At 45.8% G+C, this 16,001-nt stretch overlaps 1 protein-coding gene across 2 annotated transcripts in view; it reads left to right on the top strand.

Moving 5' to 3' along the window:
- Positions 1–5,287: 5,287 nt before the first annotated feature.
- The window catches only part of NR5A2 (nuclear receptor subfamily 5, group A, member 2), a 126,457-nt gene continuing 115,743 nt past the window's right edge, over positions 5,288–16,001 (top strand). Inside the window, exon 1 of one of the 2 annotated variants that reach the window (XM_004685478.2) lies at positions 5,288–5,553. In XM_004685478.2, coding sequence (XP_004685535.1) covers positions 5,490–5,553 — 64 coding nt within the window. In that variant the 5' untranslated portion in view covers positions 5,288–5,489. The remainder of the gene's footprint in view (positions 5,554–16,001) is intronic. The other variant, XM_004685476.2, reaches the window with a different exon arrangement.

Raw genomic sequence — 16,001 nt, 5'->3', positions numbered from 1 at the left:
CCTTGTGAATGTGAGTCATTGTGAGTTTGCTCTGTGTTGGTGACTGACAAGTTGGAGGGATAGTGAAGATGTTTAAAAGGCAGTGCTGCCAGGCTAAGTGCCCACATTTGCCAAAAGAATTAGGAAGAGACTGTATCTTGACCGAGAAAAACATATGCTAAACATGAAGACTGTGGCTTGTTTTGTGTTTTTTGCCAGAACGGTCACCTACTAGCTCTGTGAGCTGGTTCTGAGCACCTGTTACCTGTTACACACGTGAACGTAGCTGCAGATACACTTTCACAAAAACATGTTCACTTCTCACAAAGTACTCAGTACCTATTTCTATTAAGTCAGCCTGATAGATAAGCTTCAAAAGACCAAAGTAACTTATTAATGTAATGTTTCCTCAGCATGCCAGTAAATTCTGCAGGAAAGTGAGTAAGAGAGTGACAAATAGCAAATACTGCTCTTAAAGCTTCTGGGAGGAGGTGTGAGATTCCTGTTAATTCTATCATCTCTCATCTTTTTTCCTGTATTTTATAAAGTAGTTCTCTCTGTCAAAGGCATATAACAAAGTGTGAAATTTGATCTCTGTACCATTACATGGTTTATTAGCCATATACAAAAAGGAATAAACTCAAAGCAAATCACTTCGTAATGCTATTAAGTTATAGCAATTGCATGAAAGCACCTAAAATAGTCTCAGTAGGATCTGGGACCCAGGCAGAACTTCTGTCGAAAATAAAACACAGGGCCTCCATGGCTCAAGAGTTAAGTCTCAGCACTATCTGGAGTGACTGCAGCAAGAGTTCGATTTCCAGCCAGGGAGCTGACCCACATGGTGTGGCAGACCTCTCCTGCCCCGCCTGCTGCTCCCCTCAGCAGTATATTTCAGTACATCTGCCTATTCTGCTCCCACTCTATCTCTGGTGAATCCTCTCATCCCCCTAAACCTCTGACTTGTACCCCATTTCTGTGTGCATAAATAAATAAAACTTAAGTTATTCCTCCACAGAAATTAAAGTTGAGATTTAGTCTCACTTAAAAAAAAATAGCCCCACTAGCATCCTGATTTAAACAACAGATTTAATTATTACAATCTGTTAATTGATGGAGTAGATTTCTAGCTTTCTACTCCTCTTTTTCTGCCTTGTAGGTCCTGGCGGATATATTCATTCGCACCATCCCTCCCATACACCTTCTATCGAAAGCGCTTCAAAGTGCTTCAAGGAAACACCAATGAGTTTCCTAACTTTACTACCCTAAAGAAATGAATAGACTATACAGAAATGGGATTCTAACCTCCTGATGTTGTTTCACAAAGTGTAAGGAGTGCCTTCCTAAAGAATCTTGATATCTGTTTCAAAAAGATGAAGAGACATAACAGCGGCCAAAATGATAGGTTCCTAAAGTAATACCCAGGGAGAATGGACCCCACAACTCCTCCAGGTCTGTAGGTCCCTTATTCTGTAGGTCCCTTTACAACACATTCAGAACCAGCAGCCTCTGGCTAGGATGCTGACCTTGACTGACCACAGGAAGTTTCTATTCCCAGAAAAAATCTCAACATGCTTTCTTTTCTCCTGGAGTGGGGCAGGGGAGAGGAGGAGTGTAACAATGTTTTTTCAAAAGAAGATATAATCTATTTTAATCCAATTTGGATTCCTTCCATATCCCCAGCAGTACAAAAATAAAACCTAAAAACACACATTTAAAATAAACCAAACTGACAGGTCATTTTGCTTAATGAAGAAGTTCTAATTGTAGTTTTCTCTGATTACAATATTAACCGTGTATTCCATATATGATCTGTGCTATTCTTCAAGAACATGACTGCTTCATAAAACGTAATCAAGACGAGAATTCTGAGTTCCCCTTATTTATAGTGCCCACAAGTTTTGCCATTTTTTGGGGGGGGGATGGCGGTCACTGAATGCTGAGGTCAAAGCAGGATGTCTGATTCTAGGAAGCTCTGCTGCACTTGTGTGAGCTGCAAGCTAATTTAGCTGCTTAAAAAAAAAAGATTTATTTATTTATGTATACAGAACTGGGGTACAAGCCCGAGGTGCAGGGGCGGTGAGAGGATTCACCAGAGGCAGAGTGGGGAGCAGAACTGGCAGATCGAGAAGTACATTGCCAGGGGAGCAGTGGGCGGGTCAGAAAAGGTCTGGTGCCATGTGGGTCACCTCCGGAGCTGGGATTGAACTCGTGCTGAAGCGGCCACGGCTAGCTTCTTAGTGCTGTGCTTTAACCTGATTCACCACCAGGGAGGGCCCTAATCTAGCTGCTTTTAGTGTAACATTATTTTGACATTTACGAATATAGGCAAACTGTGGTAATTCAGACATGGGTATTTTGGAGACATTTCCCAAATACAAATGAAGTGACCCTGTCTCAAGAATTTCAAGTGAAAATATGGATTTTTAGAAAACTTGTCTCTTCCTAATGCGTTTGACTGTTTCCATGTATTTAAAAACCTTTGCTGAGATTAGTGGTAATATTAGGGGAAAGACATTTTGATAATGTATAGTGAACATCCGGAAATTTTGCAAATATGATGAACATTTTATTTTTTCAAATTATCAATGTAAATTATAATAAAAATAGGCATACATGAAAAGGTGCACGTGAAGCATAAAACAAGCTGGTGAATTTTAGTATGATAAAGAACAAAAAGTTTAAAGGTGTAGTTTTGAATACCACATTTCAACTAATCTTTTAAGAATATACCACTTGTGGATTTTGGGTGTAGTATTAAGGGAAAACATTCATAATTCTTTCTAAAAGTCATTATAATATTCTACATCCCTTTCCTAATTTCCTATTTCAAATACCATATTTTCTAATGTACTTCAAAAAAAGTGATATATCATTACAGACTTAGACAGAATGCTGATACAGAGATGAAGATCCAGCTGTAGTCTATTAAACTGGACATTAAACAGACCTGTGAGAATCCTGTTTTGTGAATTATTTTGCTTAGAAAAATAGCTACTTTTAACTTAATATGTGTTATTTATATTAAAATATAATGCACTGTTATTTTATGATAATTATCTATAAGTAATTAATAATGGCTTCCTGTCTCAATTTTAGTGTCTAATACTAGAAATGCTAACATATATAATTCATGTTGGCAAAAAAATTTAGGGGACTAGTAATTTGGGAGGATACTAATTCTTTTTTAAGAGAAGAGCTGCTTTATATTTTTATATCTTTTAACATACACATAAGTATATTTGCAATCGTGTGCAATGTCACTACTTGATTATTTGAAGAAATAACAGCAATAAACTGACATGAATGATTATAATCACCCAATCTTCATCTTACTTGCTCATCTAAAATATTCACTTTCCAGCCTCCCTTGCAGCTAAGAGTAAATGTATATATCTAATTTCTGCCTGTGAGAAGTAAGCAAAGTGTTTATGTGATAATTTTGAGAAGCGCCTTTAAAAGGAGCAGGTAGGTCCCTTCCTAATGGCACAATGGGTTAAAGCACAGCACTATGAAACTATCTCCAGCCATTGCAGCACCAGTTTGATCCCTGGCCAGGATGGCTACCCACATGGCACAGCAGATCTCTTCTCCCTTGCCCACTGTTCCCCTCAGCAATGTACTTTGTCAATCTACCTGTTCTGCTCCCTGCTCTCTCTAGTGAATCCTCTCACCCCCCACATCTCTGGCCTGTATCCCAGTTCTTGTATGCATAAATAAAGAAATCTTAAAAAAACAATAATATAAAAGGAACAGGCTTTCTCTCCCCTTCCACCACAGTGCTACCTGTGGTGGCTACCTGATAGTGGTGGCTACCACTCTGGCAGCTATTTTGGAACATGAGGACAACATATGAAGAAGAGCAAAATGAAAGGAATCAGATTCTGAACGTCATAGGGCCCCTGTACCATCCCTGGACCACCTCCAGCTGAACTTCTTTTATAAGGGAAATAACGATCTTATGTGAAACATTATTTTCCTGGTACTGCTACTATATGTGTGGTCAAATCTAATCCCCAGAAGCACAATATTGAAGGAAAAATGCTTTCCATAAACATTTTGAGGTTTCCAAATAGTTTCTCAGACCCCCTAAAAAAAAGTTTCCTCCATTAACAAAATTACAACAGAGCAACAATTAACTGGTCCACAATATTTCTCAAAGAATGCATTACTCTAACAATCAGGTTGTGAGCCCTCCCTTGCTGCATGAGTTAAAACTCAGCACTATGGAACTATTAGCAGCCACTGCATGTCACAAATTCAATCCCTAGTCAAGGTGCTGACCCACATGATGCAACAGATCTCTCCTGTCTGCCCACTGCTCCCCTTAGCAATGTATTTCAGTAGATCTGCCTGTTCTGCTCCCTACTCTGTCTCTGGTGAATTCTCCCACCCTCTGCACCTTATGTTCTATACCCCAGTTAGTTATGCATTGAAAAACCTTTGGGGGAAAAAATCCAGGTTTTATTAATCTGAAAAATAGTAGAGTTGGTCAATAAGAGCCTAATATAGTAGAAATAATTCAGCAAGAGTCTGCTGGTTTGTTGGATGTTGGGTTTTTTGTTTGTTTGTTTGTTTGTTTTTAAGTTCAAAAGTAATCCAGATCTTTTCCATGGGTTCTGGCAAAGAATAATAAATTTAGAATTATGGGAAAATATTACATATTCATCATCAAGCCAGAAATCTTCTCAAAAATACATTTTACTTTATTGGAGTTGAAGTATTAGGCTGCTCTTTTAGCCAACTGACCAATGTTCAAACAACTCGAGGTAAACTCCTCAGCAAATGAATAAGTTGGCTGATCAAAACATGAATAAATAAATTATCCTAAGCTTAAACATGCCACCTGTAGTTTTTCTAAGTGTCAATCGTATCTCTAGTCATCACTTAAAGAATTAATGTCTGCCAATGTTATCGTCTAGAATATATTTACAGAGGTCAGAAGAGCTACGTCTGTCCTCTACGCAGAGGTGATGACATCAAGGGGCGTATGTCACAGCCTAAGTTTAGTTAGAGGCTTTAAGCTGGTTTGTACTAAGTATCCACTAAGTATGCTCCTCTGACCCCTCGGTTTTACAACTTTCCACTCTCTATGATGCATAGCACCTCTCCACTTCTGAGTTAATCATTTCTTGACCATTATCTGCCAAGAGTTCTTATCTCTTTTGCTGTCACTTTATAACAGGGTCCTCTTATCAACCTGCATAGTGTCATGTGATCAGAGCAAACCTATCAAAAGTTTCCATTCTTCTGATTAGAAACCATCACGAAACTGGATACATGGTTTACAGCAGGTCACCAATGCTGGAAAAAGTACAGAGTCCAGGGAAAGACTTACTTGTTACTTTCTGAATTCTTGATTTTTTTTTTAAGCTTTTACTTACTTTCACTAAGGGTTACTGTAGTCTGAAGGGTCCTCCCAAAGGCCACAACATTTGACAAGCTGCATTTTTTCTTATGCTCAATGATTTCTTCTTTAAGCAAAACGACTGCCTTTAATTTCACACAGAATGTCTTCTAATGCAGACACGGGGAATTTACAAGAATCTTTAAAGCACGGACTTACACCTATTGGTAAGTAGCTGCTTTATTTATCACCTATTTATTATTCTAAAACATGAATGCGTGTAATGTAGTCTCATTGATGTATCTGGTATTTTAAGTCATTGTTTTCCCTGTTGTGTTTATTGAAATCACATCAATTCATGTGTATATCACACATTTGAAGTTCAAAACAAAATCAAATGCACAATGCCAAACATCATTCAATATAGACACTCATCTGGGATGTCATTGTATTATTAGCATAAAACAGAAACTAGAATGCATAATATATCTATTTCATCCCTAATAATTTCTGATAATTTTTATCAAAAATAACATGCTAAAGCTTTGATTAACTTGAAGCAAGTTAACCATATGGAATGATCATTGGTCAAACTTTAAGAGAAAGCTTCCACATATGTGTGAAGTTTCCAGCCACACCACAGTGTGGTGTTTCATTCATTGCAAACACTGTAGAAAACCTTTTTTGCTTTTCTGGCAAATAAAAATTTTGCAAAAAATCAGAACATTCCAAGTTACCACCTAATTTTCAAAACTAATGAGCCTGTCTTGTTATTATAAACATAAGTAAGTAGAGCTAATTTTCACTTACAAAAAGAACCAAAAATGGAGTCACAGACTTGATAGTTATACAGCAAGACAAGAATACATTCAGTTAGTCTGAAGAGTAGATCATTGAAGGGCAGTGGTTCCCAGCCATCGGTAAGCATAGTCTGTGAGCTCTTCTCCTCTCTCCTGGTTACCGAAGGACCCACGTCTCTTCTCATAGCTTTGGGACTGGAATTTCCCTGCGGATTTGCAGAGGCCTGTCATGAGCTCTAAAGCTGTTAAAGAAGGGAAATCAGCGCGTGAGGCTTTGTCTGGCCCACCTTCGTAGCAGGCTGACTTCACTGAACGCAATGACTGTTGGCGGTTTTTTGGTTTTTGTTTTTGGCTTTTTAATGGGCCAACTACACCCTAAAGTATATCATTGAGGAAAAAGTTCCCAAAAAATAATCTATACTCACGAAAAAGACTACACAGGGCAGGCAAGAAGAGCACAGCAGAGAATCAATAGCTCTGCAGATAAAAAGAAAATACGGAACAAGAAAGGAGTTGGAAGGGACGCACGCACAGACCGACTTCAAATCTCCTGCCCAAATCGCCCCGGTGCGTGGCTAAGAGCCCCCAGCCGGGAGCTTAGGCGCTGAGCTTTCTCTCCGCCTGGCGTCTGGGGTTCGCCGCGGGAGCGCGCTCGAGCTGGGGACGCGGAAGGCGCGTGCCCCGTGTGCAGAGCGCTTGGAGATTCGCTCCCGCGCTGGGAGCGAGGACGCCAGCCGCAGCTCTGGTCTGGTGCAGTCGGGCTGGGGACTGCAAATTAAGAAGCCAGTGGGGATTCTAGACCACACACACTGACCTCCCAAAGTGTCCCATCCCTGGGAGTCCCTCCGACCTCGGAATGAATTAAAGCATGTAAGGGAAAGAGAGGATACTCCTCTGCATTTCACTTTGCTTCCGCAAATGCGTTTCAGCGCATTTCACTGACCATACTGGTGCTCAGCACCGGCTTTCCTGGGACAGAGGCGGTTCCATACAGAGAGTAAATAACAACCACAAGTATGGGAATGGCGGGGCTCCAGGTCTGCCCCCAAGGGACTGCCAGACTCAGAAGCTCAAAAGAAAAAAAAAAAGTACCTAAGAAGGTCCTGGGGAGTTTGCCCCTCACCCTGAACCTGTCCGGGCTCTTCTGAGTGCCAGAGCCCTGGAAGACAAAATCTCAGTCAATTTTCCAGTCAAAGTGACCTCTTTTTGGATTTAGCTTGCAGCCCTCCCCTCTTTCCGGCAGGGATTGCAGCTCCATCAGTGATTGTGAGGTGTTCCCATTTGCAACATTTTAGTCACCCAGACAGGCCTGTTGACATTGAGAGTCCAGCCTTTCTCTAGCTGGAGAGACTCACAAGAGGGTAAAAGGAGAGAAAGAGCGGTGGTGGTGGTGGTGGTGTTGGGCGGGGGTGGGGGTTCGTGGGGGTGTGTGTTTGTGAGGAAGGGAGGGCTGCCATCACTGAAGCCTGTCTCTTGGCAGCAGGGTCTTTCTGCGACTGCCACTCCTCAGAGCAGGCCACTGAGGAGACCCAGAGACGCATCTGCAGAGTGCCTGAGTGCCCAGGGCAGCTTGGAGACGAAAATATGAGTTGGGATGGGAGTAGGAGGTGGTTCACAAACTTGAGTCCACTGTATGTAGAGAACAATACTGAGTGCCAACTCTACATTCATTCCATTGTGTTGTTGTAGAAAATGGGCTCTGCTTATTAAATAAGTTGTCTCTGTGGATCCTAGGTGGGCCAACATAGTTACATGATAACTGTAGAAATGTCTGTGCTCATATAGACAAGGGGAATTAAGGTAGTTATTCTTTCTACCTAGCTGAAGATCATCCTCCATTGTGAATAAGAGCAACAGATTCATGATATTACCAAATTGTTTCTTTAAAAGTGAAGTAGCTTTGGTACAGATTCTTGGTATCTGGCTTAGGATTTTTATTTCTCTCAAATGGGGTGATTTTCCAGAATGATATCTCTTTTAAGTACTAACTTAAAAGAGACAGAAAGAATAAATTACCCATGTATATCAACAAAAGAACCAGATTTGTGTGCCAGACAATATGTCATACAGCTATTTATTGACATTCCCCTCCCTGTAATGTGCCCAACATTGTCCTTTGACATGTATTTTATATAATTCTCTAGGTAAAATGCATTTATAGAATACATTATACAATTCGATATAAAATGTATTATCCACTGGAAGTCATAGCTGCAAAATTAGGGGTAGATAATGCACAAAGCAAGCACTGTATTAAGACTGTGAGGTCGGTTCCTATCTGGTCCCCTAAACAATCTTGGAGTCTGATTTTATTCCAGCAAGCTCTGTGCCCATAGGATCTCCCCAAAATAACGACACAGTGGAAAGTGAGACAGCCTGCTCTGTACCCAGCTTTATTCGTGGTGCAGTGAGACTACCAGTCACCCAAGCCCATGGTCTGCTCTTGCTGCTAGGGTGGGCCAGCCAGGCCATTCTGGGAGGCTAACTGAGGTGTCTCTTCTACTCCCTGTCCCATCCCATGAAATTGCTTTCCAGATGCCCTTCCTGACCTGGATCCACAAGTTGTGACCAGAGTTAAAATATTTGTTAGCCCCTCTTTTACTGAACTAAGAGAAACTTATGGAAGAAAAACTCAGTAATTCATTTTTTTTTTCCTTTACTTGACCCCACTATCCAGACACAGTGTCCAGGGTTATCCTGGATTCAGGTTGAACTCACACTAAGCTAGAGAAGGGTCTCTGTTGCAGACTCTCACCTGGAGGCCCAGACTTGCCCCAAATACCTCTGTGGATGCTCTGAGCAGGGGAGGAGTCAGACTTTCTTCTTCCCAAGTCTACAATCTACCTCAGAATAAAGTTATTTGGGTTGAACTAACTTTTAGGAACAGAAGCTTCACTGAGAAATCTATATGACTTCAAGGAACTTCAGGAGTTGGGGGTGGGGGTGTGTTAGGGGGAGTATTGTGGTTTAAGAAACCCTTGGGAAGAGTTGAAATATCACCAGTGAGAGTTTCAGAGATTAAATCTGGGAGAGCCAAAGGGACTGCAGTTGACCAGACAAATCAATAAAGGTTATCTCCTTTCCAGCCTTTTGGGAAACTCCATTCTATGTGATTTTCTGTAATTAGAAAGCAAGAAAAGACATACCTGACTTATTTTTAGTGGATTGTGAGCCATCCTTACTTTTAAAATCCAGATAACCTGAACACAGCTGGTCATGAGTTGCGTGAGCACTTCTGAGTTGTGGAGAACTGTATCCACTGTGCAAGACAGTCAGGTTAGCAAGTATCTCCCACAGTCAGACATTTTTAACAGCCCTTCAATGGCTAGCAATTTCCTGTTTAGTTGTTTTCTTTATAGAAAGAAGAGTTTGGGTGAAGTTGCAGGGAAGAGAAGAAGACAAAGAACTGACATTTATCAAAGGAATGTGTATTGCTTTACTGGCATCCTCTAATACAGCTATAAATTTACTTTATTAATCTGCTCAAGGTAGTAATTATTTGCCCTTGTTGATATAACATTATTAGTTAAAACATTTATATATGACTTTTTATATTCTTCTTCACTCCACAGTGGGAATCTGATCTAGAACCTTGTAGAATTCCAAAGGGGTGGAGGTGGGGGGAAATTGTATGGAGGGAGTGGAAATTGTAGAGGAGACTGCATGGAACCCTGAGGGCAGAGCAAAGCCTGGGAAGCCACTTCTGATCTATTCTGGAGTTTTCTAGAAGGCTCTCTGGAGAAAGGCAGCTCATAGTTAGGGTTGTAGGAGCGCAACATGCAGGGTGAACAGGATCGAGGAGAAATTCAGAGCATCTACTTGTTATAGTTAGTCTTAGTAGGGCAGTATGAGGAGGGAAATTTGAGTAAGAATCAACCTTTAAGTGCCTGGGCTTAGAGATGACTTTCTTCTCTAAAAACAAACTTATATTTGTCTCCTGGAGTAGAGAATACTTCTTAAACACTTCACAAACCAGGGCATGCTTCCTGCAATGAAAGGCTGGTCCAAAACAGAGCGCTACTATTTTTCACAGTAAATGCTGATTCCGAGGTCAGGATCAGGCCGGCGGCTGCCTCAGCAACCAGCAGCCAGGTCCCCAAGCTCCACCTCCTCCAGCAGTTCCGTAGGATTGGAAAGAACATCGGTCGGAACCCGCCGCCGGGTACCATAAGCATCTTTCCGAAGTTGTCTGAAAAGTAACCCTGCGAGGAAGCCAAAGAGTTAGCCCCAAACCTAGGCGCTCGCTGGCTGGCTCACTCGCTCAAGTTGTTTTCAAGGTGGAGAAGCCGGCATCCTGCCAATGGCGCCATCAGCCTAACCTCCGAGACGCTAACACTTTCCCGAATTCCTAAGGGTGACGACCCTTTCACTTGTTGACCAAAGGAGACCCAAATTGTTAGACGCCCCACATCTCTGGCCTGCCCTTAGCTCTTTTGACTTAAAAACCAGAAACCCATGGCGCGGGACTTTCTTAAGGGAGCTGGTCCATTCTTATGCTTCCTGGACACAGGAATTCGGAAACAAAGTGGCTTGTTATTACTTCTTCCCTCAAGAAACTTCCAGTCTGGCCGGATAACAGTTGAACAGTAGCCTAGAATAAAGTGATGCTAAGGGTTTATTTCCTAGTGCTGGCTGAGTGCGGAGGGAGGTGGAGTCGCAAGACTAGGGTTCAACTCAGCAGTCCGCGCTTGGTGGGTGGTCTTACAGCGCTCCAGAACATCACTCCAAATTCGGTTTGTCCGGAGTATGGATAGGGTGATTCCCAAAATGTTCTCGCAGTTTTAAGTTGGAGCCTACTCAAATCTCCATTTCAATTACAGAAAGGAAGCGGTAGATTAGATTCGACCACGCCCCAAAGCAAACAAAGCCAAAAAGTTCAACAGTGGTCTTTTTTTACAGAGCCGTGGATTCTGATCCTGGCCAAACTGCAAAAATCTCACCTTTCCTCAGAGCAAGGATGGAAACTGGTCTGGAAGAAAGAGTGGAGGAGCTTGGGTTACTCCCAGTGCTCTCCTCGCTCATTCCGTAAAGATAGAACCAGGATATATAAAGATCTGCCCCCCTCTCCCACATACCCTCCAAAGACTGGCGGCAGTCTTTCTGGGGTGCTTCGTCTAAACTGCTAACAGTGGCATCAGCTGTTACTGATGGTTCCCCTAAGTAATTTACACGTGCCGCAGAAGGGAACTTTTTCTTTATCTAGCGAGCGAAAACTTCTCATCTATTCAAATTTCTATTTTCAGAACTTCGGGTCGTACAGTGCTCCTTGTAACTTTTGTGTGTACTGAAATTTCTCCCCTCGCAAGAGTGCGTAGTGCGTGGGCGGGCGGGGGGACGCTTAGACGGAATCTATAGCCCACCCTTTAGAGGTCAGAAGCCGAATTCTGGAGTTCTTGTTACACTTAATTTTCTGAGAAAAGCCAAAGTAACCGCGGTGGTGGGGGAAGGGGTTAGGGAGATGGAGGGAACAGGCAAAGCCCGAACTTCAGTAGCTAATAAACTTGCTTCTGCCCCTCGGTCTACTGCGACCCCTAGAAAAATATCTGTATCTCTTCAGCATCTGAGAAGTGGACACGACGAGGTACGAGAGAAGTACTTATTCGAGTTTCTTCAAGACCCCAAATAGCAGGCGTGAAGGTATTAAAAATTACTTCCAAGGAAGCCTGCGGTTGGGCAGGTCACGCGCGGTCCCCGACACGGGGCCGCGAGGGAGAGTTCTATCGTTCACGCTCGTCCTTCCCGGGCCTTGTGTTTGCCGAATCCAGTAAACTCCAAGCACTCCTGAAAAGCTTGGCATGTTGTCCCCTCTGCAGCCTGCACGCGATAAAGCGCGTGGCCCGACCCACGCTTCTCTGGTCAAGGGCGGGCTGTGGCCGGGGGGCGCTCTGAAAAGCAGCGGGAAACAGCAAGAAAGGTGGTGGCGGGGAGAACAAGGCATTTACATCCTCGCGGGTCGGGAGTGCGAGACCTCCTCAGCTACACCCCGCGGGGTGGATGGGGCGCACGGCCGGGTAACGCTGAACCGGGATTAAAAATGCCAGGGCTGCGCTTCTCGCGCTCATCAAGCCTGCGGGAGCCTCCCCGAGCCATCATCCTTTGTAATTGCAACCGTCAATCAAGGCTTTAAGACAAAAATCAGAACCGGGAAGGACTAGCCCTGGAGACCCGTCTCATCAGAAAGAAAGTGGAGGCATGGGGGATGCGAGCGGAAGGGGGAAAGTTTGCCAAAAGTTGGCAGAGTGCTGGGAAGAAATTGCGAATGCGCGCTACAGTAGTTTAAACCCGAGCTTCTCTTCCCATCTCCCAGCTTCGAGTCTCTGGTCTCCGCCACCAGTTAAATTTGCAGCAGCCTACTGGATTCGGAATCCAGCTTTTACTAAGAGTGGCAGTTAGGGAAAACGTTCCCAGCGGAGGGTGGGATAGGCATTTTACCAGTTCAAGCCATGGATGTATCTGTGCGTCAATGTCTAGACCACACCGGTATCTTCTCCCACTTCAAGGTGATGGTGTCCCCGCAAGGTGCCCTTCCCGCGGCCCCCTGACTCCCTAGCCTCACTGCGGTCTCTGACTCCTAGAACCGTTCCCAGGGAACTGAGAGGGGCCAGGCTCAGAAACTACCATCCGGATCCCGGGTCAAGGAGCAAGCGGGTCCCAGCTGCAGGGGAATCCCTCGCCCAGTGGATTTGGAAGAGTCAAGGAAACAGAGGATGTTCGGGAGTAGGAGAGAGTTCAGAGGGTGGAGAAAGTGAGGTGAGGGGGCGGGGCTGAGCTTGACCGCCCGAGCCTGGTACGGCTTTCCCTCCCTCAGCGCCAATCTCCCGGTTGGGGACCCACCTAACCCCCGACCCCGAATCACGTGTGTGCCCTCGGGTCTCTGACAAGGACCAACTTCTACTGGAAGATTTCCGGCCTGCCTCATCCTCTGAGGCGGGGATTTAGACGTTCCTCAAGGGGATCTGGATAGGACTGGCTCACCGGAGCTCTTGGCTTCCTGGAGCTGGAGGCTTGGAGTATGAGGACTTTAAGTTCCTTTGATTCTTAGAAAAGGAAGTTTTCTTCCCCTTGAGATCTGCGGTGTTTTCCGTGCCCCTTCGGTTCGCTGCTGACAGAGTGGTCAGCCTGGACTAGAACTTCAAAGCAAGCAAAATGTCTTGGACCTTTTCTGTGATACCACTGTGGATTCATTTAAAGGGTAGACTTTTAAAGCCTCGTCCCCAACCCCTGTTGTCCCCCACTGTCCCTCCTGTTGTGTGAGGAGATGAATGAATACCAGCTGGCCCTTTTGTCCCCTTCACTCTCACTCCTAGGTCTTGGGGGTGGGGGAGGGCGACGTTGGGGGATGGGAGGGCAGGCTGTTCTGAACTGAAGAGTCATTGGCGTGGCCTAAGCGAGTTCCTTTCCCGGCTCAAGCTAGGTTATGAACGTCATCACAAAGTGCCAGGCTAGGCAGACGCAATCCCAAGTCCAGGCAAGGATTTGTCCGCAGACACTTCTGCCGGGCCCTCTATTTCCTTCAACCCTTCTTCCCTCTTTGAACCTACCAGAGGACCCAACCCTCCCTCACTGAGGACTGGAAGTTCCTTTGAGGACTGAGAATCAAATTTCCCAAAGCTGCTAGCCTGGGGTTTAGGAAGGCATTTCATAAGCCCCCAGAACCACTTTGATTGCAGTGGGAGGAGTTTGTTCTTAAATAAAGTCTTTGAGACAAACTGACTCTCAAAGTCCACCTGGATCCAGAAAGCAGAGCACTACAATTACTGATGAGCCCTGAGACTTAACTCCTTTTTCTGATCTATGTGTAGTGATACTGAAAATGAATTGACATTGTTGCTTGATACTAGCAGGAAGAGCTGAGTATCTCAGTAATTTTGGCAACTTCAAACCACTCTCCTTTACAAGCTAGTGGACACCTCCTCCAATTTAAATGTTCTGATGAAGAGTAGATTATGCATGTCAATGATTGGAGTATATTTCAATTCATCAAATACTAGGCTGGACAGTTTGAAAGTGTGAGCTCAATGCCATTGAAATAGAATAACTTCAGATCCTTTGAGATTCAAATTTACCCCCTTGTGGGTAGGCTCTGATAATTATCAGCCTCCCAGCAGACACCAAGTAAGTATAAGACATCTCACATACAGCCAGGAGGCTGGGGGAAAAAATGTTTTTCATCTTGTTGGTATGAGATCTGAAAACTTTGAAGATCTAGCTGGGTTGGTGGCTGAAGAGTTTGCATAACAGATGGTACTTTAAAACTTCTTTAAAAGTGCTGGTTGGGCCTTGGGTCTCATTTGGAGGGTCCACTAGTGACTCCAGAATGGAAAAGGAAAGTTCTCACTGATCTTTACTTCTACATGGAAACAAGTTCACTAAAATTTAGGAAATCTACCTGCACGATAATGCTCCAGAATATGTCTGTGTGAGTGTGTAGGTATGTAGGTGTTTTGGAGTGAAGAATAGGGAAGTGTGGCGGGAGATGGTAGTTGTTCCTCAAATCCCAGCAAATGAGTCATCTCTGGACCTGTCTGTCTCCTGGGAGAGGGATGCTGGGCCGCTCAGGGCACGCGGGGTCGGCGGGGCCCACGACCGGCCTCGACGCCGACTGAGTGCTGAGGGCCAAAGAAGCTGGGGTATCCTGGCGGGGGGGGGGGGCAGGCTAGGCTTTTGCCAAGAGCAGACAACTCAACTTAACATCTCTTTTCTTCTTTAGGTTGTTTAAATGGGTGTTAACCTCCCCCTCAGCCCCTCACTCGACCAACAGACACGCGAAGGCACACCCCACACCCATACCACCCCCATCCCTTCTGGCTTCCCCTCCGTCGGCAGAAATCGCCGCCCTATCTCATCCTTCGCCGCCGGGCTCAGACAGAGGTCGCTTCTCACTAGCTGTAAGAACAGGCAGCTTTTACATCCCCCGCCCCAGGCCACAGTAGGGTGGGAGCGGGTTAAGGCGGGGTGAAGAGGTTGGGGCAGCCAGGGGGGTGGAGGGGAGACGGGATGCGCCTCATCCTCATTGGCTGGCGGCTGGTGTCCGACCCAAGTCCGGAACCCGCGTCCCCATTCACTGTCATCACCCCTCGCCCCAGCCTTCCCCCTGCCCCCGACCCTACTTACCTCCCTTCTCCTTCTCTTCCCCCTTTCCTTCCCCGCACCGGCGCCCTGGGGGTTGGAAAGGGCTGCCCTCGGACCCCGGGAGAGAAGTGGACGAGGCAGGAGAGGGAGGTTGGAACTTCGCAACTCCACACTCGTGATAGTGAGCGAGAGAGAAGCAGAAACCGGGGAAGGGGCGGAGAAGAGAGAGGAGGGGAGAGAGGAGATGTGAGGCGAGAGAAAAAGAGAGAGAGAGACCCCTGCCGATCCTGAGCCAGAGGGCGGGTGGAGGAAGGGGAAGGAGTCGCCCGAGCCGTCCGGGAGCTGGAGCGGCAGCAGCGGCACCGCCGCGGCGGCAGCAGCAGCTCCGCGGCCGCCTGGGCTGAAGGCGCCCGGGCTCGCCTCGTAGGCCCCGGGCGGGGGCCCGTGGTTGGCGGCCATGGCCAGGCTCTGGTACATGGCGCCGGCGCTCTCCGCGTGGGCGTCCTCGCTCTCCCTCGAGGGTCCGGCGGCAGCAGCAGCTCCGGGAGAAACGACGGCAGGAACAGCCCGCCCGGGAGTGGGGCTGCCGCAAACGAAGATCAAGATTCAGAGATCAGAAAACCGAATCCCTGCAGTCATGGGCGGCTTGGGTCCAGGCGCGCCAAAGGCCTCTGCTGGGGTCTGTGGACTCGGGAAGCCCCAAGCTGAAACCGGCCGTCCCCGGAGGAGGAGGAGGAGGAGGGTCGCATCCGCCCGCGGAGCCCCGCGGTCTGAGCTGGCCGGGCGCCGGGAGGAGCCGCGGC

Source organism: Condylura cristata, unplaced genomic scaffold, assembly GCF_000260355.1.
Source record: "Condylura cristata isolate star-nosed mole 26May11 unplaced genomic scaffold, ConCri1.0 scaffold00018, whole genome shotgun sequence".
Classification (NCBI taxonomy): domain Eukaryota; kingdom Metazoa; phylum Chordata; class Mammalia; order Eulipotyphla; family Talpidae; genus Condylura; species Condylura cristata.
Note: the sequence above shows the minus strand (reverse complement) of the source record. Positions and strands in the feature narration are given on the sequence as shown.